We start from the raw sequence: 26140 nt of genomic DNA on the forward strand, positions 1-26140 counted from the left end.
TTCCCTCATTTGTATTATAGCCCTTTCCCCTCCCTCCCTCCCTCCCTCCCTCCCGGCTTCCCGCAATGATCCCACCCCTACCTAGTTTCTTTTCTTGTCTAATCCTTCCTTCTAAAACACAGTTTAATAGATAACTATTATTTTAACTACCTTTTTCATATATTCTGTCCCATGGGTAACATTTCTTTAACTACCACCGTCTTCTGTTCAACCCTTTACACATTCTGTTCTTAATAATTATTAAACTATTATTGGAAGCCACCTTGAACAACAAGGAAAGGCAGGATGTAAACATTTTCTTCAAATAAATATATAAATCTTTTTTTCCCCATCTGGGGTTAGGGTGTCTGATGTTCAGGACAGGGGCTCAGAGCTTCTCACTGGTGGACCTCCTGATGGCCCCTGGTGTTTTTGGCCACTGTGTGACAGAATGTTGGACTGGATGGGCCATTGGCCTGATCCAGCACTGGCGTATCTTATGTTCTTATAGGAACTCTCAGTCTGGGGTAAGGGATGATCTGTATTCTTGGTGTGGTGCTTTGGGGGGGGGACAATGGGAGGGCTCCTAGTGTCCTGGCCCTGCTGCTGGACCTCCTGATAGTATTTTTGGCCACTGTGTGACACAGAATGTTGGACTGGAGGGGCCATGGGCCTGATCCAACATTAGCTTATCTTATCTTATGTTCTTATAGGAATTCTCAGTCTGGGGCAAGGGATGCTCTGTAGTCTTTGTGCTTGCAGGGGGGGAGCAACAGTGGGAGGGCTTCTAGTGTCCTGGCCCCACTGCTGGACCTCCTGATAGTATTTTTGGCCACTGTGTGACACAGAATGTTGGACTGGAGGGGCCATGGGCCTGATCCAACATTGGCTTCTCTTATGTTCTTATAGGAATTCTCAGTCTGGGGCAAGGGATGCTCTGTAGTCTTTGTGCTTGCAGGGGGGGAGCAACAGTGGGAGGGCTTCTAGTGTCCTGGCCCCACTGCTGGACCTCCTGATAGTATTTTTGGCCACTGTGTGACACAGAATGTTGGACTGGAGGGGCCATGGGCCTGATCCAACATTGGCTTCTCTTATGTTCTTATAGGAATTCTCAGTCTGGGGCAAGGGATGCTCTGTAGTCTTTGTGCTTGCAGGGGGGGAGCAACAGTGGGAGGGGGCTCTGGTCTCCTAGCCCCACTGCTGGACCTCCTGATGGCACCTGGTATTTCTGGCCACTGTGTGACACAGAGTGTTGGACTGGATGGGCCACTGGACTGATCCAAGATGGACTTCTCTTACGTTCTTATGATCTTGTCCAGATGACTCAAGCACCTGAGCCGAAAGAAAAGCTGTTCCCAACCACCTCCTGAGCCACAAGCCAGTCTGAATGGGAGGTCAGATCCTGGAGGCTCTGAATGGGAGGTGTCATGATCCTAGGCCTGTTGTGGTGCGGCCTACAGGCTCCAGGGAGGCCTAGTGGCTCCAGGGAAACCTGTATTAGAGTGACTATAGAGCCTACATTTCCCAGGTCACCCTCTGGACCCTGTGATTGGCTAATGGGATCTGGAGGGAAAACCTACAACAGCAGAGGAGTAGAGGGTGGTGTGTGGGAAGAAGGAATAAAAGCCCTTGCCCCAAAGTGGGAAGGGGTTCATTCCTGGGGAGCAGGGTGTCAGGCCCCGGTCTAGTTATACTCAACTACTCTCTCTTGGCATTGATAAGTTTATTGAGGTGTATGCATGATCCAGAAAGTCGCTGTGTCAGAACTGAAGACGTTTGGCCGGCACAAGCTTAATATAGAAAATTCAAAGAGGAGCCCCTTCCTTTCCCCCCAAGCACACGTCACATGCACACCACGCCTAACGTTGCCATACCAACCAAGTGAAAGATATAAGTCGTGGTTATCTGCAGTCCCAGAGAGTCTCTCAAGGACGCCTTCCCCTGGGAAAGCACAAGGAGGGAAAGGAGGTTGACTTGGAAAGTGATGTCTCCTGAAAGGGAAAGGTCTCATTCTCTCACTCACTCACTCACACCAGTACCCCTTCCCTAAGGGATTCCCTCCCCCCAGCAACAACTGGCAACCAAAGCAAGTGAAGCCTAGCAGGGTTTGACACAGGGCTGGTGAGGCTGCTGCAGAGGGAGGTATCCCTCATCCAAAAGGGATGGGTCAGCTTGAGGCCAGATATCTAGAGAAGGCTAGGGGCAGAGTAGTCATATGCATTAGGGTTTCTTACCTACCTTTACTGCGCTCAGTTTTCCGACAAGTTATTGAATCATAGAATCATAGAGTTGGAAGGGACCTCCCAGGTCATCTAGTCCAACCCCCTGTCCTATGCGGGGAATTCACAAATACCTTCCCTTACATACACACCCAGTGACCCCTCTTCCATGCCCAGAAGATGACAAAAAAACCTCCAGGATCTCCAGCCAAAGTGGCTTGGAGAAAAATTGCTTCCTGACCACCAACATCGTGATCAGAAGAAGGTAGAAGGTATTGGAGTTATACCCCGCCCTTCACTCGGAGTCTCAGAGCAGCTTACAATCTCCTTCCCCTTCCCCTCCCCACAACAGATGGGTAGGTGGGGCTGAGAGAGCCCTTTCGAGAACTGCTCTTTCAAGAACAGCTCTGACAGAACTTTGGCTTAAGAACATAAGAGAAGCCAATCTCAGATCATGCCAATGGCCCATCTAGTCCAACACTCTGTCACACAGTGGCCAAAAAGACCAGGGGGCATCAGGAGGTCCAGCAGTGGGGCCAGGACACTAGAAGCCCTCCCACTGTTGCTCCCACCTCAAGCACCAAGAATACAGAGCATCCCTTGCCCCAGACCGAGAGTTCCTGTAAGAACATAAGAGAAGCCAAAGTTGGATCAGGCCAGTGGCCCATCCAGTCCAACACTCTGTGTCACACGGTGGCTAGAAATACCGGGGGCCCTCAGGAGGTCCAGCAGTGGGGCCAGAGCACCAGAAGCCCTCCCACTGTTGCCCCTCCCCCAAGCACCAAGAAGACAGAGCATCACTTGCCCCAGACTGAGAGTTCCTATCTACACCTTGTGGCTAATAGCCACTGATGGACCTCTGCTCCACTGATGGACCTCTTGCCCAAGGTCATCCAGCAGCTGCAAGTGGAGGAGTGGGAAATCAAACCCGTTTCTCTCAGATTAGAGTCCACGCACTTAACCACTACACCAAACTGGCTCTCAGCCACTTCCCTGGGTGTGTAAGAAAGGGTCACAAAAACTAAGCACCAGCTCATCTCCTCCTGCCCTCCCTCTCGTGATCTGCCTGAGTTCACAGAATCCGCATTACTGTTGGATGGCCATCCAGCCTCTGTTTGGCCCGTGACAGGAGGCCAAATCCATTTGCATCCCAGGCCCGCGACAGGAGGCCAAATCCATTTGCATCCCGCGCTCTTACCTAGGAAGATGACCTCGGCACGAGGAGCAATCCGGTGTGTTTGCCGACACTCATTGCAAGATGATTTACAAGATGCACGGAGGAGGGAGCATCACTTTTCAAGAGGAAAGATCGGTGCACGTCTTATAGATCATAGCGCAAGAGACGGCCGTGTGACTTACAGGCTAAGGTGCAGGGAGAGGGAGCAGCATGATGTGTGTTCTGCGGGCAAACGGATCGGGAAAGGGCCTTTGGCTGAGTCAAAGAGGTGCAGCAACTTGGGGAAATACGGGGACCATCCCGTTCAGGAAACCGAGGCGAGGCCGGGATCACACCAGCGGAGAAATAGATCGGACTGGTCAAAGAGTTGGCAGTCCTGCCCAATGCGCCATTCTCACATCCCTGATCTTAGACCTTGGGTCAGTGTGGTCGGTACATCAGATTAGGAGAGGGGAGGCCTGTGTTCAAGTCCCCATTTGGATGTAAAATGTCATGGGCAGCTTTGGGCCGCTTCTGCCTTTTCAGCCTAGCCTACCTCACAGGAGTTGTTGCCAGGGTAAAATGGAAGAGGAGAGAAGCAAGTCGGAGAAAGGGCGTGTTAAATGTGCCCTAGCCAATCCACCCTCTAAGTTGTGGAGTCCCGTGAGCAAAAATTCTACTTTCTGAGTTACCGGCATTAAAGTTGGGAGCAGGTGATTTGGCGACTGCATGAATTAGTTTGCTCTGGAGCCAACCACCCTGAGCTAAGACAAAAATGGGTGAGCCGGAGGCTAAAAACTGTGAGCTAGCTCACACTAACTCAGCTTAGAGGGAACACTGGTCCTAGCTAGCTAACCAGCTAGCTAGCTAGATCAACTGAAAGACAGGCAGGCAGGCAGAACACCTAGATTAGCGTCCAGTACTACCTTGGAGACCAACAAGATTTTCAGGGTATAAGATACCAGGGAGTTTTGGGCAAGGGGGCTTTGACTCTTGAAAGCTGGTGTGTGAAGTTCTGTCAAGCCACCGCTGACTTAGGGTGAACCCAGCAAGGCAAGTGAGAAGCAGAGGTGGTTGGCCATTGCCTTCCTCTGCAGAGTCTTCCTAGGAGGTCTCCATCCCAAGTACTAACCCTGCATAGCTTCCATAGAGTTGCCAGGTTCTCACCGTTTGCCGGCAGGGGATGGATGGATGGATGGATGGATAGATAGATAGATAGATAGATAGATAGATAGATAGATAGATAGATAGATAGATGATGATGACTGATAGATAGATAGATAGATGATGATGATGACTGATAGATAGATGATGGTAGATAGACAGACAGATAGACAGACAGACAGATAGACAGATAATGATGATGATGATAGATAGATAGATAGATAGATAGATGATGACAGACAGACAGACAGACAGACAGTTGATAGATAGATAGATAGATAGATAGATATAGATAGATAGTTAGATAGATAGATAGATGATTGATAGTTAGATGATGATAGATGATAGATAGACAGACAGACAGACAGATAGATACATGACAGACAGAGAGACACATAGATGGATAGACAGATGCAGAATCTAGCATGGGTAGCTCAGATCCTTCAGGTATGAAATCTGCACTGGCTCTTGTACCATGTGTGGCCAGGAAAGTGATACCCCCTCAGTCCTAGCATCCCGTACGAAGGAACTAGGCTCAGTCTGATTCTGATGGAAGACGGAAGGACTCAGCTGACCTGTGGACAATGGCAGAAGAACGACGTCTGCTGTCCCAAGGAGCTCTCCCAGGTCCTGAAGGGCTTGTAACCCATTGCTGTACACATCTTGCTTTAGATCAGACCACCCGCCCACCCTTTCCGGCCTTGCCTAGTCCTGGAGAGTTCACAGGCTGGCAGGGTGCATCACGGCCCACAAGGATCCTCCTCTGCCCGCAGCCTAGGCATCACCGCTGTCAACCCGTCACCTTTGTTTCCATCAATTCCCATTGCGGGAAACAGGACTGAAGCGTCTCTCAAACCCCGTTTCTGCAGCCAGGCAAATGCTCTGCAGTTACAACAATGGCAGCAGCCAATTTCTCTGGCAGGCCAGGAAAGCTGCAGTATATAATTCCGGCGTCTCGGTTCCAGCGCTGCTCGGAAAGGGCATTTCCATTGCAAATGAGGCCTTGCTTTTCCCCGAGTGAGAAAAATTGGATCTTTCAAATCTGTTGGGCTCAGAGGGTGTCAGGAGGGAGGAAGAAAAACAACCTGGGGAGAGTCAAACTGCTGGAGCTGACAGGAGAGAAATACAGTGGATGCCTTGGAATTAATGAGGCCCCCCCCCCCCCGCCGCCCCGTGTTCATTTGCCACCTACCGCTCGGCACAGTTGTCCTGGCAACGGAACAATGTCATCTTTTTGTAGTCGAAGAAGGACACTCCGCGGAGGGCTCTGCGGTGGATGTTGTCGACGTAACAGCCGATGTACTTAGCTGGAGAAAAGAGGACATTTTTTTTACTTTCAAGACACAAGTATCAGGGCCATCCTGTCCACGCTGAGGCTGGGAGAGCCGGAGGCCTCGGAGCAGAAATAAAGCCACACGAGAGACGACTGTGCACAAGACCCAGAATCCCTTGGGGACCTGTTTAGGGATCCCTGTTGGCCTGCGCCTGCAGCCACTGGAGGAAGAAAAGGTCTCAGGCAGTGTTCCCTCTAAGCTGAGTCAGTGTGAGCTAGCTCACAGTTTTTTAGCCTCCGGCTCACACATTTTTGTCTTAGCTCAGGAAGGGATGGCTCCAGCGCAAGCTCGTAACTTTAATGCCAGTAGCTCACAAAGTAGAATTTTTGCTCACAAGACTCCACAGCTTAGAGGGAGCCTTGGTCTCACGTCAGCCTTGGCCGCGCCGAGTCTCCAACCAGGACTCTGGCAAGGAGACCAAGGCGCCTGCCGTTTGGTGCCACCGGGGCAGCTTGCATGCTGCCTGGCCTTGGCAGTGCTTCAGTGCCACCCCTGCGGGTCGACAGCTGCGAGCTCGGGCAGGGCCGAGAGCCGTCCGTCTGGTGCTGCAAAGCCACGACTGCTGGCCCAAGACCTCATCCCGAGCACCTCCGGCCCTGGCAGAGCTCTCGGGGGAACCAGACCTGCCCACCGCTCTCTCTGACCGCTTCCAAATGCTATATATAGCTTAACATCAGATGAAGCTCCAAAAAAAATTCCAGCTCTTAGACTATCCTTATTTTCCAGTATGCTGTTGGCTATTCAAGACACAAAGCACAATCTATACACGGAGGCCGTCTTTGTATTCGTCTCGATGAGAGAACGGCTATAGGGTAAGGCAGCACGCATTCATCATGAATAAATTTATTTATTTATTTATTTATTTATTAAACTTTTATCCCGCCCTCCCCGCCATGGCAAGCTCAGGGCGGCTTACAATACAGACATATTCATTAAAACTCCAACATATCCTAAAAACAGAATTAAGTTAAAATCACAGTGGATAAGACCAAAACTACTCAAAACATAGAAGAAGAAGAAGAAGAAGAAGAAGATACTGTCATTGTATTGTCATAACATCTGCAGAACACCATCTTGATTTTATGAATTGGAGTGAGTAGTGGAGCACCGATATTTTATCAATTGTATTATGTTGCATTATAGTATTGTATTTTTATGCTGTTCTTACTGTTTTAATTAGGCATTTATGCCCTTGTTAGCCACCCTGAGCCTTCGGGGAGGACGGAATATAAATCTAAAGAATAAATAAATAAAATAAAAAAGAAGAAGAAGAGGAGGAGGAGGAGATTGGATTTATACCTCGCCCTTCACTACCCAAAGGAGTCCCAGAGCGGCTTACAAACTCCTTCCCCTTCCCCTCCCCACAACAGACACCCTGTGAGGTAGGCGGGGCTGAGAGAGCTCTGACAGAAACTGCTCTTTTTCAAGAACAGCTCTTATCAGAACTACGGCTTGCCCAAGGTCATCCAGCCAGGTGCAAGTGGAGGAGTGGGGAATCAAACCCGGTTCTCCCAGATTAGAGTCCGCACACTTAACCACTACACCAAACTGGCTCTTTCTTGACTAATATATATAATAATATCTAATATAGATATAACAAAAGATGGCAGCATTCTCTGACATCTGGATGGTCGCCTACCCCTAATCCATGCTGTTGGTCATCAAGTTGGTGATGACGTTGGTGGTAGGGCCAGGGCCATGATGTTAAAGGCGGCCCCTTAGTTGAAAGCCTGGTGGAAGAGCTCCGTTTTACAGGCCCTCTGGAACTGCAGAAGGTCCCGCAGGGGCCTGATGTCCTCCGGGAGCTCGTTCCACCAGTAAGGGGCCGCCACAGAAAAGGCCCTGGCCCTCATTGCGGCCAGCCTGGCTTCTTTAGATAAGGCAGATTTGGCAGACAGAAAAGGCAGAAAGATAAGGCAGTTTGGAGACACTGTTTTTGGAGGTACTACTTTACGGGAGTTCCCGTCGCTGTGCAGTCCTGATGAAGGGATCGATAACCCATTGGACAATCCAGAGGGAGGGTTGACTGCAGCTCATCATCCATGGCTTGTCTCAATGGATTAGATTTACTTGTCTAATGGACAACTAGAATTTGTGCTTTTCAGTCCCTTTTGGAATTGTGACATCTTTTTGGGGATTGCAAAGTGTTCTTTAAATCTTCAGCCTTCGTGTATCAGTTGTTTGTTATGTACTGAACAGCCAACAGCGTATTGAAAAATAAGAATAGTTCAAGAGTTGGAATATTTTGGAGCTTCATTTGATGTTGAGTTATACATGGCTTCTGTTGATTCATCAGATTCCTTAAATTGTTATATGCTTCCAAATGCTGGCACGCCTCTAGAAGAAAGTGCTGCACATACAGAAATGTTCATTCGGGGGGCTTTACCCCCATGTTTTAAAAAGGTATTCTGATTGTTTCTGATTGAGGTATTCTGATTGATGAGAGAGCTCAGGCTGGGAGACTTCAACAGATCCCGGGCACTGGTAGCTTACTGTGTATCATGCCTCAATGATCCTCCTGACCACAGCGCTGCAAGGTAGTTCAGTGGGCAGATGCCAATGGGAACATTGGTTTGTGTCTTATGAGCATATGGGGGAGGGGGAGGAGGAGGAAGAGATTGGATTTATATCCCGCCCTTCACTACCCAAAGGAGTCTCAGAGTGGCTTGCAAACTCCTTTCCCTTCCCCTCCTCACAACAGACACCCTGTGAGGTGGGTGGGGCTGAGAGGGGGGGAAATGTGCAGATCTCACAGAGGAGGGAGAGCTTGTACCTGAATAAAAACTGGTCTTAAAGGTGCCACTGGACTGTTTTGGACCAGGGGGCCAGGGGGGGCTCTGCAACTAACCTGGGTTCTTCTTGCTCTGACTGAGGGCTGCTGGGAGCAGGGGGCGGGGCTTGTTGCATGTGCCCACCCCCTGGAATATTTACTGCCGGAGCTCCGCTCCTGTGCGCTCCCGCAGGAAATGACCCCTGGTTGTGCCACAAAACCAGAGCTGCACCGCTTCCCTCCCAAGTTTAAAAGATACCATGTTAAAGTGGTAGCAAACCGTGTATAGAGTGCGTTGATTCCGGTTCCCTGAGTGTGAACACAAGCGCTGCTAAGGCGGGAACAGCCCGCAGTCATTGATAATAGGCACCGGCTGTGCCTGTGCGATCCTGTCCTATTTGCTGCTGCGCCCATGCGCATGAGCGCATGCAGCCCAGCGTGGAAACAGCCGCTAACAGGCCGCCAGCGTGGCGCAACAGTATGAACGCTCCCTTGCACTTCCTCCACGGTACCCTCCCGCTTCATTCGCTGCAGTGTGAACGGGAATACCGCAACCAAGCTGTTCCAGGTCTGTTCCGGGTTTTCTTTGTCACGACTCCCTCACGCTTCAAATTGCCAGTCTGAACTCGGCCTCAGAGCGGCTTCCAAACTCCTTTCCCTTCCCCTCCCCACAACAGACACCCTGTGAGGTGGGTGGGGCTGAGAGAGCTCTTGACAGAAACGGCTCTTTTTCAAGGACAGCTCTGACAGAACTACGGCTTACCCAAGGTCATCCAGCAGCTGCAAGTGGAGGAGTGGGGGATCAAACCCGGTTCTCCCAGATTAGAGTCCGCGCACTTAACCACTACCCCAAACTAGGGAAGGAAGGGACCTCCGCCATAGAGTCCACCCTCCAAAGAAGAAGAAGAGAAGAGAAGAGATTGGATTTATACCCCACCCTTCACTACCCAGAGGAGTCTCAGAGCAGCTTCCAAACTCCTTCCCCTTCCCCTCCTCACAACAGACGCACTGTGAGGTAGACGGGGCTGAGAGAGCTCTGAGAGAACTCTTTTTTTCCTGATTTATATATTATTAATTTTCAACAGTTTTCAATACAAACATTGCACTGTAATTCCATACAGTAAAATATGGATCTGTCATAACACAAATTACGTCATTCACCAATGTAGACCTAACTCTCACACCAGAAGATCTTCTCTTAAATACTTGGGGGAGTACAGTCAGTTCCTATTCTATGAAAGAAAGAGTTTCCTTATTGTTATATGCTGCCCAAAATACCCTAGCATTGAATTGGAAGTCTCCCAGATCTCCTACCCTCACACAATAGCTCTGAGAGAACTGCTCTCGAAAGAACAGCTCTGAGAGAACTTGTGACTGACCCAAGGTCACACCAGCAGCTGCATGTGGAGGAGGAGGTGGGAACCAAACCCGGTTCTCCCAGACTAGAATCCACGCTCCTAACCACTGCACCAAACTGGCTGTCTTTGGACCAAGCCCTGCGCGGCTCCCCCTCTTGGCCGCCAGTGCTCCCCAGCACTTCCCAAGGAACCACCCTGGCAGGGTTGTTGTGTCCTGGACAGCAAGGCAGAGCTGGCCTTGAGCAGGCACAGTTTGGTGGTAATCGATGTGGCAACACTGTCAACTTGCAGCGGCTTTTGAGGATTTTGGAAAGGGCCGTGGGCATCGCCCCAACATGGCCATCATGGACCGGAAATGCGGAATCCGATGTGGACTTGGGTTTCCACTTGCAAGGAAAGGGGAGGGCTTGGTCCTCACACAGACACAGGGAGTGGCTTCCAAGGAAGGCCGTCTCTGTGGCCAAGAGAGGGCAGGATGAGCTGGGTGGTTTGCTAGTCTGGTGCTGCCTCCCTGCTTCTCTGTTTCCACTCACAACTCTTGGCATTTTAACCACCAGTCTGAAGAAGGACGTATATACCCTGGGCATCACACCAGGGATCACTGGGTTAGTGTGGGAAAGGGCCTGGCTCAGTGGCAGAGCCTCTGCTTGGCATGCAGAAGGTCCCAGGTTCAATCCCCGGCATCCCCAGTAAAAAGGATCTTTTTAGGTGATGTGAAAGACCTCTAGCTGAGACCCTGGAGAGCAGCTGCCAGTCTGAGTAGATAACACATTGAACTGGTTTACCGGCAGAGCATCTGCTCGGCATGTGGAAGGTCCCAGGTTCGACCCCCAGTGTCTCTGTCTAAAAGGATCAAGTGGCAGGGGTTGGGAAAGACCACTCTCTGGCTAAGACCCTGGACAGCCGCTCTCTGTCTGGGTAAACAGCACTGACTTTGATGGGCTGATGATCTGATTCAGTAGCAGGCACAAAGCCACAAAGCTCACTGGGTGACCGCGGGCCACCCTTTCTTCCTCTGCTTAACCTGTCTTGCAGGTTTGATGAAACGGAGGAGAGTGCCTCATGTGTGCAACCTGAACACCTCGACAGAAAGACCCAGATCCAGGTTCCACCCTGGGTGATCTTAGGCTAGTCTCAAGGCAGTTTGATGTTGTGGTGAAGCGCACTGACTCTAATCTGGGAGAACCAAGTTTGATTCCCCACCCCTCCACTCGCACCTGCTGGGTGACCTTGGGCAAGCCACAGTTCTGACAAGAGCTGTCCTTGAAAGAGCAGTTTCTGTCAAGAGCTCTCTCAGCCCCACCCACCTCACAGGGTGTCCGTTGTGGGGAGGGGAAGGGAAAGGAGTTTGTAAGCCGCTCTGAGACTCCGAGTGAAGGGCGGGGATAAAAATTCAATCTCCTCTCCTCCTCCTCCATGAACTGCTGCCCCCTTTCTTACCCTCTCAAGGAGCTCCAAGGGGCACCCATGACTCTTCCCTCTTCTGGTCTGTCCTCACTGCAGCCCTGCCAGGTAGGCTAGACCGACAACCAGCCTAAAGCCACCCTTCTCAGCTTCCCCAAACCGAGCACAGCCTCCTAACCACTGCACTGCACAGCCTCAAAGAATTACACAGCTACCCAATGGAACTAAGTTGGGGGGGGGGAGCAAGAGCTTCTAGGATGATGATTATTATTATTATTATTATTATTATTATTATTATTATTATTATTATTATTATTTTTATCCCGCCCTCCCCGTAGGATGACAAACCAACCAAAAAGGCATAACTTTTTTTAAAAAATCCAGACTCTGAACAAGTCCTGGCAAGACCATGGTTGTATCCTGTTGTGGTCCCATCCTGGAGCATGAAGCCACACTAAGCTGGATGCTCAGCTGTGATCTAACTCTCTCTCTCTCTCTCTCTCTCTCTCTCTCTCATATCAGCCCTGCTTGGGGCCATCTCCAGCTGACCCCGCACCGGGCACGTGAGTACAGATCCAATACTGTCTCCTCAGCATGAACTGCGGCGTGCACTACCAGAGTCACGGGAAACGCCGCTCTAAACGGATTACGGGGAAAGACGTGGTCCTGAACGCCACCCTCCCCAGCGCCCGAGGAGAGCTTATGGATTTGCTGGCACTGCCGTTCCCCAGATTTCTGCGCTTTCTTAAGAAAAGCCCTTGTACGGCCTCCGGGAAAGAATGTCTCCCTTGTTAGGTACAATTTGCCCACCAGAAGAAACCAGCCAGGACGTGAGGCGGCCTCCTTCTCCTTTAGGGGGACGAGGCAGGCAGAACTCTCCCCTGGAATGGGTAAAAGGTAAAGGTTCCCTTGCTCGAAAGCCAGTCGAGTCCGACTCTAGGGTTGCGGTGCTCATCTCCGTTTCCAAGCCGAAGAGCCAGCGCTGTCCAAAGACGTTTCCGTGGTCATGTGGCCGGCATGACTAAACACCAAGGCGCACAGAACGCTGTTCCCTTCCCACCGAAGTGGTCCCTATTTATCTACTTGCAATTTCTTGCTTTCGAACTGCTAGGTTGGCAGGAGCTGGGACCAGAGATGGGAGCTCACTCCGTCATGCGGCAACTCGGGTCTTGAACTGCTGAACTACTGACCTTCCACAGCCTGCAGTTCAGCGTCTTAACCACTTGAGCCTGTAAAATGCAACACCTTCTTGAAGCAGGGAGACTCCTTCTTGCTCTATATTCAGAGCTCCCGAGGCCAGGGAACGGGAGAAAAGGCACTCCGCTCGGCCCCCTGAGAATCTCTTCTCATTAATGCAAAAACAAACAAGCAGGTTTCCGTATGGGTACAAGGAGATGCCTGAAAGAGGATTCTTGGGGAAACCTAAGGCTCTCTTTGGGGAATCCTTCCATGCCCCTGTACAGCTCTTTGCCCTCCCTCATGTCATAAGGATGTAAGAGAAGCCAATGTTGGATCGGGGCAGTGGCCCATCCAGTCCAACACTTTGTCACACAGTGGCCAAAAATACCAGGGGCCCTCAGGAGGTCCAGCAGTGGGGCCAGGACACTAGGAACCCCCCCCACACTGTTGCCCCCCCAAGCACCAAGAATACAGAGCATCCTTTGCCCCAAACTGAAAGTTCCCATCTGTACCTTGTGGCTAATAGCCCCCAATGGACCTCTGCTCCATATGCTTATCCAATTCCCTCTTATAAGAACATAAGAGAAGCCAATGTTGGATCAGGCCAATGGCCCATCCAGTCCAACACTCTGTGTCACACAGTGGCCAAAAACCAGGGGCCATCAGGAGATCCACCAGTGGGGCCAGGACACTAGAAGCCCTCCCATTATCCAATTCCCTCTTATAAGAACATAAGAGAAGCCAATGTTGGATCAGGCCAATGGCCCATCCAGTCCAACACTCTGTGTCACACAGTGGCCAGAAATACCAGGGGCCATCAGGAGGTCCAGCAGTGGGGCCAGGACACTAGAAGCCCTCCCACTCTTGCCCCCCCAAGCACCAAGAATACAGAGCATCCCTTGCCCCAACCTGAGAGTTCCTATCTGTACCTAATAGCCACTGATGGACCTCTGCTCCAGATGTTTATCTAATTCCCTCTTGAAGCCGTCCATGCTTGTAGCCGCCGCCACCACCTGTGGCAGTGAATTCCATGTGTGAATCACTCTTTAGGTGAAGAAGGACTTCCTTTTATCTGTTCTAACCCGACCGCTCAGCAATTTCACGGAGTGCCCACGAGTTCTTGTATTGTGAGAAAGGGAGAAAAGGACTTCTTTCTCTATCTGCTGTATCCCAGGCATAGTCTTATAAACCTCGATCATGTCACCCCTCAGCTGTCGTTTCTCACTAAAGAGAAGAAGAGGAGGAGATTGGGTTTATACCCCGCCCTTCACTCAGAGCGGCTTATAAACTCATTTCTCTTCCCCTCCCCACAGAAGACACCCTGTGAGGTAGGTGGGGCTGAGAGAGCTCTGGACAGAAACTGCCCTTTCATGGACAGCTCTGACAGAACTATGGCTTGCCCAAGGTCATCCAGCAGCTGCTCGTGGAGGAGTGGGGAATCAAAGCCGGTTCTCCCAGATTCGAGTCCACGCACTCCACCACGACACCAAACTGGCTCTGAGGCAGAGTAAACTATGCAAAATCAGAGGGATACAGATCAGCACCATATCTACAGGGTTGGGGGGTTAGGCTGTGGTCAAGAAGAGGCCCAAACCCAGGGGTCCCCAAGCCTGCAGGCACCTTTGCAATTCTGGCATGGGCTGGTGAGCGCAACCACAAAACGGCTGCCACCAGAATTACAGCCATCTACAAATGACTCCAACAGGAAGCCCTCGGCTCCGTTTAACGGAATACCTTCTAATGTGCACAGTCAGTCCGGAAAGCCGTTGGGCAGAAGCCCCACCCAGCCCTGCCCACTTTCTAGGAGCATGTGGCAGGCAGCATGGTGCCCACGGGCGCCAGGTTGAGGACCCCTGCCCTAATCCTTCTCTGCCGCTCTTAAAGGCGCAGGAGCCCACTCTGGGTCTGGACTGTGGACCTGACCATGCAAGGCCTCCTGTGCAGAAGGAAAGTGCTTCACCTTGACTGAGCCACATGCCCCTTCTCGGGGTTGACCATTTCCTGTTTCGGAAACCTTGCTCCTGACTTACCTGCCCGGGGCCAGGCGGTGCTGCTGGAAAGGGGTGAGCTGCTGTGTAAAAACCTGGCTCTCCAGGGTCTCGGCTGGAGGTCTTTCACTTCACCCAGAGCCCACCTTCCACTGCAGCCATTTTCTCCAGGGCAACTAATCCTGGTCCTCTGGAGATCAGTTATAATAGCGGGAGGTCTCTGGGCGCCGCTCCGACTCCAGAACAGTTTCAGAGAGTGGAGGAGGAGGAGGAGAGGAGATTGGATTTATACCCCATGGCCCTTCACTACCCAAGGGAGTCTCAGGAATAGGTGCCGGTTGCAATCAGTGTACTTACCGGCGTTCACACGTAGACCATCTGCCTTCCGTCCCTAACGGTTGCAAAGAGCTTTACACCGTTGTATTCTGCTACTAGGTCCCCAAGTGGTGCTATCCTGCGTGCAACGGTTGTAATTGCTTTACCCCCCCCCCCCGTCTGATCGCTCTCCAACATTGTATCCGTTCGGAAGCCTGAGACTTCCGATTTTCGCCCGCCATTTTTTTTTTAAAGGTTGGCGATATGCGCTTGGGCGAAGCTTCGCCCTGGCGTTTGTTTTTTTAAAAAAGGAAAGGGCCTTAGTTTAGCGTTTCGGAGGAGTCCGGGACCTCAGGGAGGCTACTTTGCTCTTTAAACTTTAAAGGTAAGTCCTTACCTTTAAAGTTTAAATGTCAGACGGGGTCTTTTGCGCATGTGCAAAGGTCACCATTCTGTGGGTGGCTGCCTATGCGCATGCTCAAACTGAGTTAAAAAAAACAAACGCCGATGCCCGCTGTGTGTGGACGGGAATACAACGATGGGCTCCGCAGACAGGAGGTGAGTGAGATCGCGTTTCAGCCGGCATAAACTGCACCGGTTCCAACCGGTACAGTTTATGCCGGCTGAAACGCCCCATCTGAATAACACCCTCAGAGCAGTTTACAAACTCCTTTCCCTTCCCCTCCCCTCCCCTCCCCACAACAGACACCCTGTGAGGTAGGTGGGGCTGAGAGAGCTCTTGACAGAAACTGCTCTTTTTCAAGGACAGCTCAGAGAGAACTTGTGACTGACCCAAGGTCATCCAGCAGCTGCAAGTGGAGGAGTGGGGAATCAAACCCGGTTCTCCCAGATCAGAGTCCTCCCACTTAACCACGACACCAAACTGGCTCTCCTGGTCTGCAGTAGAACCGCTCGGTTGGAACCTCCAAGGTGCCCCTGGACTCAAATTTAGCGACACTGCAGAATGACTCTTCCGGACCGTTCTGCTAACCGGCATCCCTGGCAACCAGTGCTCGGACCTCAAGCCCTGCTCCCCCAGCCCACGGCCTTCAGCTTTTTTGCAACAGAATAAAGAGCGTAGGGAGGGGTGTGTGTGAACTGTTGGAAAAAAGCTCCGGCCGTGCTTGTCGCAGAGGCTGTTTGTTCACTGAACTGTGGCTCCTGCCATTTCTTACACCTATTAAGGGGGGGGGGGGGGGAGCCGTTACACTCCGAGCGCCAGGTGGATATTCTGCTGCTCGGTAATCCATTGAAGTCATGCCTATTAATATGGCCTGACAAGAGACCTGCAGCTTTTTCTGATTAGGACAGAAATTGCCCAAGGCAGGGAGCTGTGAAAAACCATCCCGTGAGCGGGCCAGATTTCTGGCATTTTCTCTTCATTTTACGTCCCGGAGACTGGGGGTGGTTTTTTTGTTGTTGTTCAGTCGCAGTCGAGTCCGAGTCTTTGCGACCCCATGGACCAGCTCCCGCCAGGCCCTCCTGTCTTCTGCCGTCCTCTGAAGTTGGCTCAATTTCATGTTCGTTGCCTCTATAACACTGTCTGACTATCTCACCCTTTGCCGTCCCCGTCTTCTTTGACCTTCAATCTTACCCAGCATCAGGGTCTTCTCCAGTGAGTGCTCCCTTCTCATTTGGTGGCCAAAGTATTTGAGCTTCAGCTTCAATATCTGGCCTTCCAGGGAACAGTCAGGGTTGATTTATTTTAGGATTGACTGATTTGACCTTCTTGCAGTCCAAGGGACTCTCAAGAGTCTTCTCCAGCACCATAGTTCAAAAGAATCTATTCTTCGGCGCTCGGCCTTCCTTATAGTCCAACTCTCGCAGCCATACATGACTACTGGGAATACCATTGCTTTGACCATGCGGACTTTTGTTGACAGGGTGATGTCTCTACTTTTTATCATGCTGTTTAGGTTCGCCTAAACAGCATGATAGGTTTGGGGGCGGACGGGTCCTTTAACTTACAGGAAAGATCCAGGTGGGCAGCTGCCCTCAAGAGCCCCTGGTACCCAGGGGAGCAAATTGAGTGAACTGGGCCCTGCGCTTGGATCTGGTTACACCATGGCACGGCCTCGGCTCAAGGGGTCCGCTGCACTCCACTCGCTCCATGGCTGTTTTAAGGTCCCAATCCGCCTGTGGTGGATGGGGCCCAGTCCCTGGATCCACACCCCAGGTCTGCTGAGCTTTGCATTTCCTTCTTTTCCTGTAGGTGACGGGTGTGAAACAATTTCTCTGCCCTGCTGGGTCAACTAAAAAATTTTCCATTTTGAGATGTGAAGACCTTGGGTTCTGTACATTGTGAAGACCTGGGGTTCTGTTATTAGAGAGTCAACATGGAATGTTTCCTTCAAGAGTTGATAAGTAGTGATTGAGAAGAATCGGGATTGCGACGTGCTCAGATAAAGCAAATATTGTGAAACGATATTGAAGGGTTTGTTCCTTTGCTGATCGGGGCCCCGCTTTGAATGATAATAATAGGATTGAATTTTCTCCTGTAATACTGATTTGAAGGCTTTTATACACTGTGAGTGCTGTATGAAGGATTTTTCTTCCTACATATACCATTTCATTATGAGTTCTTTATGAAGTAGTATGAACTTCTTGAAGAAGAGCTATCGAAACGAAGATCAAAATCCGGAGTCTTCGTCCTTTGTCTTGCCTGTGTATCATTTATGGACTTGCACTATTCTTATTTATGTACCATTTATGGACTTGCACTATTCATGGACCCGTACATTATATGATGTAAATTTATTTGACTGATATATGTGGTCCTCTGTTATTCTCTTTTTTGCATGACGTTTGAGCAGTTGTGGTCTGCGTTATTAATATAGTGTTTGCTTTTTATATATCTTCCATGTCACAATTCCTCACATTGCATTTCCCCTGAAAATGGAGCATGCACAACCTTTCCATGTTATGTTTGCACCTATTCTGTCAATGGCATAAAAGAAACCAATGACTTGGGATTGTCAGGAGAAAGAAACAAAGGCTCCTGAAAACAATATCCCCAAAGAGAGGCCTTCGTCCACCCCAGCTCCAGCTGTGCACGTGGGGCAGAATTTGCCACCCAAACTGTTTTGGGATCCGAGGATGCTGTTTGGGAAGGGAGAAAGACGGGACTTGACCTTGGGCGAGGCATTGCAAAGAGGAGGCATTGCAAAGAGAGCCAGTTTGGTGTCGTGGTTAAGTGCGCGGACTCTAATCTGGGAGAACCGGGTTTGATTCCCCACTCCTCCACTCGCACCTGGCTGGATGACCTTGGACAAGTCGTAGTTCTGATAAGAGCTGTTCTTGAAAAAAGAGCCGTTTCTGTCAAGAGCTCTCTCAGCCCCGCCTCCCTCACAGGGTGTCTGTTGTGGGGAGGGGAAGGGAAAGGAGATTGTAAGCCGCTCTGAGACTCCTTTGGGTAGTGAAGGGTGGGGGATAAATCCAATCTCTTCTTCTCCCCTTCCCTTTGTGGCCTCCTCCTCCCTTTGCCCCTCTTTCTTTCACTCTCACCAGCAATTCCGCGGGGCCAGGGAGGCTGGCGACGAGGAACCTCTGAGCAGGTCAGGCACCAGATCAATAGATAACGATACAGGGGTTGCAGTATCAAGAACTAATAATGACAACAATACTGCATTGTGCATACATATATTCATAAATATTCTACAATCCTATTAAAAAAAACATTCTTAAATAAGCATAACAATTATTCCATGTCATTACAGATGATGTGATGGACAAAACTCTCAGCAATATCTTCCGTTTCGCAAGACTTCTTCTTACATCAATCAACCTATCAATTACATTTTACAGTCATTATTATATCAAGGAATAAACCAAGCCACAAATTTCAACATACTACCACCATTTCATACATACGATAAAATTGTCTTCATCAATTCATAGACACTCCATAATTTATTGGTAAACATGTATTGACATTTGTAAAAATTTATTGTAGAAAATCATTGAATCCTTATGGAGCGTCTATGAATTGATGAAGACAACTTATCGTGTGTATGAAGTGGTGGTAGTATAAAAGAACATGAAAGACACTGCAGACTTGGCTAACCTGAAAAATCAGTAGTGGCTGAACATAGCCTAACCCAAACAGGACACAGTATTTTGCTCCAAGACACTGAACGGCTGGACAACACTTCCAATTACCATGTCAGATTACACAGGGAAGCCATTGAAATTCATAAACATAAACACAATTTCAACAGGAAAGAAGAGAGTTTAAAAATAAATGGCATGGTTTCCTGTCCTGAAAAACACAAAAGGCCTTTCATCTGACAATACCACTAAAGATAAGATTAGAATTTCAACAGCCAATCCACATACAAAAGAACCTCCTCAGGAAACAGGAAACCTCCTCAGGAAACAATCCATATACAAAAGAACCTCCTCAGGAAAGCTCCTCCATTAGCATGTTCACACCCTGAGGAACTCCTACAAGATAATGATTCAGCCCTTCCTCACCTTCTGGAGTAGATATAAATGATTTATTTATATCTACTCTTTTTGTAGCAGGTACTCATTTGCATATTAAGTGACACACTCCTAATGTAGCCAATCCTCCAAGAGCTTACAGTAGCTCCTGTAAGAAGAGCTCTGTAAGCTCTTGGAGGATTGGCTACATTAGGGGTGTGTGCCCTAATATGCAAAGGAGTTCCTGCTACAAAAAGAGCCCTGTAAGACACCCGCCTACCATTTTCTTCTCACCTTGACACAGAGAGTACGCCATCTTTCTGTGTTATACTTCTGAGGATGCCAGTCACAGCTGCTGGCGAAACATCAGGTTCTACAATGCCAAGACCACGGCCACACAACCCGGAAAATCTACAGCAACTAATGAACTCCGGCCGTGAAAGCCTTCCACAACAACATATAGAATTCTTAATGCTTTATAGTTCCAATTCAGAAACAATTTTGGAAAGGTCCCTCCCTTCCTCCTTCCTCTTGTACAAATGGACGAAGGGGCCGGTGGAGGATAAAGGAGGAGAAGCCCCTCCATCTGTCCCTCCACCTTTTCGGAGAGTCGGAGGAGGGGGAAGGGGACAGACACACCTCGCCTGTGTCAAACGGTGCCATTCTTTTCCCCCAGCCAAATCCACGGCCGTCATTAGGAATTAGAAGCCGTCCTATCGGAGGTTAATTGCTGCGGACGCGTCGCATATGGTGGGGAACGTGGCGGCCGCCTGCACCGTCACTGACAGTTGATTCTCACTTACCATCTGGTGGAGATCCTCTGAATGTCAATTCAAATTAAACTAATGAGCCTGGTCGACGAGGTTTTGGAGACTGCGTTCCCCCCCCCCCCCCCCTTCGAACACCACAAGCGACCAGAAAGCTCTCGAGAAGGAATCCCGGTACCCTTTGGACCTGGGCGAGGGCTGCCAGCAAAAAGCACGACCCGCCTGGTTTCCCAACCCCCTTCGGGGGCCAGAGATGCTGGAATAAAAGGGAGAATTGTCCGGCTACTTGCTGATAAGGATCCAGCACCGAGACAGTCTGTCCAGTGGATTACAGTGGGAAATTGACAAGGCCATAAGGGGCAGAATTGGATGGGTAACAATGTCAGACTGCCGCGGACCGAAAAAACCCATCGGGTTTTCCTCCCATCTTTGGACCGCAGAAGCCGTCTGCGATCCAGTCGCAATTTCTGAGAATTATTCTGGCCTGGCTGCCTTTTGTCAACTTCTTAGGAGGAAGTCTGGTGCCACCTTCACCTCTTTCTCTCCTTGCTCTTTGGCCCAGTCTTTCACAAGAGCTGCATCATTCTGCCTATGAGCCAGAGCCTTCTAGCCCTCCCCTCCCCCACATGATAATGAATCAGAGGATCAGGGAGTTGGAAGGGACCACCAGTGGTCATCTAGTCCAACCTCCTGCACAATGCAGGAAATTCACAACGACCTCCCCCCCCCTCCACACCCACAGTGACCGCTGTTCCATGCCCAGAAGATGACAAAAACCTCCAGGATCCCCGGCGAAACTGGCCTGGAGAAAAATTGCTTCTTGACCCCAAAGTGGCGATCAGCATTTCCCTGGGTGTGTAAGAAAGGGCCATAAGAACTAAGCACTGAGGCAACCCTTCCTACTCTCCCTCTCGTGATCTGCCCAAGTTCACAGAATCAGCATTGCTGCTTATATGCCACTTTTCCAAATTAATCATACATGCAGGGGTCATTTCCTGCAGGAGTGCACAGGAGCGGAGCTCCAGCAGTAAAGAGCCCAGGGGGCGGGGACATGCAACAAGCCCCACCCCCTGCTCCCAGCAGCCCTCAGTCAGAGCAAGAAGCAGCCAGGTAAGTTGCAGGGGGCCCCCCCACCCCCCAGTCCAAAACAGTCCAGTGGCACCTTTAAGACCAGTTTTTATTCAGGTACAAGCTCTCCCTCCTCTGTGAGATCTGCACATTTCCCCCCCTCTCAGCCCCACCCACCTCACAGGGTGTCTGTTGTGAGGAGGGGAAGGGAAAGGAGTTTGTAAGCCGCTCTGAGACTCCAAGTGAAGGGCGGGGTATAAATCCAATCTCTTCTTCTTGAAAAAAAAAGTCCTCAAGATCTTTGGGAGCAGCACTGTGTTGTTCAACATCAACAGTGAGAAATTGAAAACCTCAGCAGACCCCCATAAGACAGGAGCCATCTGATCACTGCAGGAGGCCCCCATCAACACCCTGGCTGCAGCAGAGGTCTTCAGGGGCAGCCCCACATTATGTGTATTACAGTAGCCAAGACTCGACATGACTCAACTGCAGATACTGGATACCAAGGTCATTCCTTTCCTGGAAGAAGCAGGGCTAGTGTGCTCAGCACAGTTGGCCAAAGATGCATCCAGCATCAACATGGAGACCCGAGAAGGATATGACCAGATCTTAGGATACCCCGAAGCAGCAGTCTTGATCCTTTAGGGGATTTGTTGTCTCTTCCAGAAATAGCAACAAGGCACCATCCTGGGGCCTTCGTTTCCTTCCACAGCCTCTGGCAACCCAACAGACAGACCCTGCCTTGGAACAAATGCCATTAATACGAAGCAAGCCAGCCAGCTGCCCCTTCGAGGTCCTGACCTGTGACCAGGGTTCATTTCGCAGAAAAAGAGGTACAGGAGCTCATTAGCATAACTCATCAGCATGACTCATTTGCATATGCCACACCCCCTGACATCACCGGAAGTGTGTCAGACGGCAACACCCACCGCTCAGGCTCCACTGGACTCTTTTGGATTGCTGGCTATTGGGGGGGAGGGAACGTGCAGATCTGTCCTCGCAGAGGAGGGAGAGCTTGTACCTGAACAAAACTTGGTCTTAAAGGTGCCACTGGACTGATTTGGATTGCTAGCTATTGGGGTGGGGGAACGTGCAGATCTGCTTTCACAGAGGAGGGAGAGCTTGTACCTGAATAAAAACTGGTCTTAAAGGTGCCACTGGACTGTTTTGGACCGGGGGGGGGCTCTGCAACTTACCTGGCTGCTTCTTGCTCTGACTGAGGGCCACTGGGAGCAGGGGGAGGGGCTTGTTGCATGTGCCCACCCCCTGGGCTCTTTACTGCTGGAGCTCCGCTCCTGTGCGCTCCTGCAGGAAATGACCCCTGCCTGTGACTACTTTCCAGCAATTATCCAAGTTTCATTCTTATTCAGAAATTGGCCACATCCCACCCACCCCCCAGCTCAAGAACAGGACGGTCTGATTCGCAAGGGCACGGCGTGGGAATTACAGAGGAGTCACCCCTCCGCTCCGTAATGAATGAAACAGCACCGTGGTGAGACCGTCTCCTCTCCAAAACTAAGTGTCCTGTCAGGGAGAGTAAATGAGGCCTTCAGAGACGCTAAGCGCTCCGCAGACAGCCGCATAAGTCACCAGTCAAAAGACGCCGTCGGCCAAGAAGAGGATGAAGGGGGAGAGGCTGACAGCTGGGCTTGCGGTGCTGCGGAACGGCAGAAGAACCCGCTTGGGCCCAGATCCCAACCTCTGAGCTGCTTCGTGGAGAAGTGGCACCCGCGAGCCGGGTCCCTGGCCATGGGCCACACGGTTGGGAGGTGGGGTGTGCATGTTGCAGTCACATGCTTCTCCCCAGCCTGTGAGCTGAAGGGTGCGATCACTAAGGCACGTAACTCTTCTGAAGGTGCAGATTAGGGTTGCCAGGTCTGGGTTGGGAAATGCCCGGAGACTTTGGGGGGTGGAGCCAGGAGAGGGTGGGGTTTGGGGAGGGGAGGGGCCTCAGCATGGTACAATGCCATAGAATTAGGGGTCATTTCCTGCAGGAGCACACAGGAGCGGAGCTCCGGCAGTAAAGAGCCCAGGGAGCGGGCACATGCAACAAGCCCCGCCCCCTGCTCCCAGCATTCCTCAGTCAGAGCAAGAAGCAGCCAGGTAAGCTGCAGAGCTTCCCCCAGCCCCCCAGTCCAAAACAGTCCAGTGGTACCTTTAAGGCCAAGGTTTATTCAGGTACAAGCTCTTCCTCTGAGAGGACAGATCTGTACATCCCGTCCCCCCAATAGATAGCAATCCAAAACAGTCCAGTGGCACCTTTAAGATCAAGTTTTATTCAGGTACAAGCTCTCCCTCCTCTGCGAGGACAGATCTGCACTCCCCCCCCCGCAATAGCTAGCAATCCGAAACAGTCCAGTGGAGCCTGAGCGGTGGGTGTTGCCTTCTGACACGCTTCCGATGATGTCAGGGGGTGTGGCATATGCAAATAAGTTATGCTAATGAGTTATGCTAATGAGCTCCTGCAGCTCTTTTTCTACGAAATGACCCCTGCATAGAATCCATCCTTCTAAGCAGCCATTTTCTCCAGGGGAGCTGATCCCTGTCAGCTGGAGATCAGTTGTAAAAGCGGGAGACCTCCAGGCCCCGCCTGGAGGCTGGCAACCCTAGTGCAGATGAAGGCTTTGGGGGAGAAAAAGAACTCAGATTAGACAAACTCCTGGGAGACAGCCGGGTTCGAGTCCAGGAGCACCTTAAGAGACCAGCAAGGTTTCCCTGGTATGAGCTTCCGAGAGTCAAAACTCCCTTCGTCAGATATGAGTAGGTGCTGGATATTTACCAGCGTAAATGCAGCGTGGCAGAATAATGCAGCGGAATAGTGCAGACAGGTGTGTGTTTGGCTGCTAAGAAAAAGGTTGACTTCAAGATTAGGGAAAGGATCACATGGGAATCATAGAATCATAGGGTTGGGAAGGGACCTCCAGGGTCATCTAGTCCAACCCTCTGCACAAGGCAGGAAATTGACTAATACCTTCCCCTCCACACATACCTAGTGACCGCTGTTCCACTCCCAGAAGAGAAGAACCACAGTCTAACTAACTCATCTTCCTAGTTCTGATCTACTCCATCTTATTTCTTTGTTCCCTCTCTGACCCTAAGAGGAGGGAAGTGGAAGTTTTCCCCCAAAGCTCCACCCCTTGTGTAGGTGCGGGATAGGATGAACTATATATATTTGATCAGCCAATCGCCAATCTTAAGGTCACCTCATTAAGAATAAAACCTCCCCCTTCCTGGCAGGAAGAGTCTGCTCTGCATCTGATTGGCTCTGTGCTAAACTGACTATCATGAGTTTACAGAAACCTCAGTTTAACCTTTTCATGACTGAAGGGATGACACTTGCGAAACTCAGCAGTAAGGCTCCAGGATCTCCATTCCTACTTGTATCTGACGAAGAGAGCTTTGACTCTCAAAAGCTCATACCCGCAAAATCTTGCTCTCTAAGGTACTACTGAACTCGAATCTGGCTGTGCTACTGCAGACCGACACGACTACCCTCTGGACTTCTCTTTATGGAAGACAGGTCTGCCTTCCCCAAGGGAAGGAGAAGAGCTTCTCATTGTAATGGAATCATTTGCATGATGGTCCTATGTGGCCACTGATTGGCCATGTGACTCGTACAGGATGGAGAAAGTGAGTTTAGGGAAGGACCCAGATGTTTCCAGTTAAGCAACAGCAGTCGGAGCAGAAGGGGACAGAAGAGGAGGAGAAGAAGAAGAGGAGGAGGAGGAGGAGGAGGAGGAGGAGGAGGAGATTGGATTTATACCCCGCACTTCACTTGGAGTCTCAGAGTGGCTTACAAACTCCTTTCTCTTCCCCTCCCCACAACAAACACCTTGTGAGGTAGGTGGGGCTGAGAGAACTCTTTCAAGAACTGCCCTTTCAAGGACAGCTCTGACAGAACTACGGCTTGCCCAAGGTCATCCAGCAGCTGCAAGTGGAGGAGTTAGGAATCAAACCCGGTTCTCCCAGATCAGAGTCCTCGCACTTAACCACGACACCAAACTGGCTCTCCTGGTCTACAGTAGAACCGCTCGGTTGGCGTCTCCAAGGTACTACTACAGCTTGCCCAAGGTCATCCAGCAGCTGCAAGTGGAGGAGTGGGGAATCAAACTCGGTTCTCCCAGATTAGAGTCTGCACACTTAACCACGACACCAAACTGGATTGGAGGGGTGAATATCGGCAGATCCTGAAAGTGCTTGACTACTGGATCATTATGTTTTGAAACAGATAATTTCTGCTGCAGCACTAGAGAGAACCCCGCACGAGGCCTTTTGTGAGGCCCCAAAGCCAGGCCTTCAGATTCTCCGCATAACATTTTCCAGCCACATCACCAGATCCCTTTATCCCCCTGCAAAGGACCCTTACCTTTGTCTTCCTCCTTCTCGCGGACGTTCCTCCCCTTGAGGGCCCTGCTCCACGTCCCGCCGTAGTCTCCCGGATTGCTCCTCCCTGGTATGTCCTTGGAAGGAATTTTAAACCAGGACCCGTACCTCCGAGCAGTCGTCAGAGGCTCTGGCAGCTCCTTAAATTCCCTGCTAAGCTGCGGTGTCCCCAGATACTGGAGTTCGGTCCTGCGGCTGGTGCCATCATTGGCCGTGGGCTCGTTCTCCGAGACTCTCGGCTCCCCGGTGAAGCTGGCGTGGAGGAACACCAGGCTGCCGGCAGTCAAGTAGAGGGCGATCAGCATGAAGAACCGGATGGGTTTCCGCTGGAAGTACCGTTGGAATTTCACCAAGAGCCTGGCCATGCTGGTTTCATTCCGTTTCTCGGTCGGGCGCAAATCCGCAACACAGAAAGCAGCAGCGACTCCAGGCTTGCAAACAGATTTCCGAGCTAGGGACAAGAACGCAGATGGCTGATATCAGAGTCGTGGTGCCCGGTAGACAACCCTCTATTGTCTGTGGCTCCACGGTGGTATTTCAAGCGGGGAACGATTCCAGTTGGCACCACGAATTGGTCGTGTTTCTACCTTGCACAAAAATAACTCACCATTCCGTGGTCCCGGCGGGCCCTGGC

General features: G+C 50.7%; 1 protein-coding gene across 1 annotated transcript in view; it reads right to left on the reverse strand.

Moving 5' to 3' along the window:
- Positions 1–25871, reverse strand: part of WSCD2 (WSC domain containing 2) — a 64434-nt gene extending 38563 nt beyond the window's left edge. The window contains exons 1-2 of the mRNA XM_015413258.1: positions 25490–25871; positions 5711–5825 (exon numbers count right to left, since the gene is read on the reverse strand). Of these exons, the coding sequence (XP_015268744.1) occupies positions 5711–5825; positions 25490–25871 (497 nt within the window). The remainder of the gene's footprint in view (positions 1–5710; positions 5826–25489) is intronic.
- Positions 25872–26140: the final 269 nt, after the last annotated feature.

Source organism: Gekko japonicus, unplaced genomic scaffold (assembly GCF_001447785.1).
Source record: "Gekko japonicus isolate JY-2015 unplaced genomic scaffold, Gekko_japonicus_V1.1 scaffold10, whole genome shotgun sequence".
Taxonomy (NCBI): Eukaryota; Metazoa; Chordata; class Lepidosauria; order Squamata; family Gekkonidae; genus Gekko; species Gekko japonicus.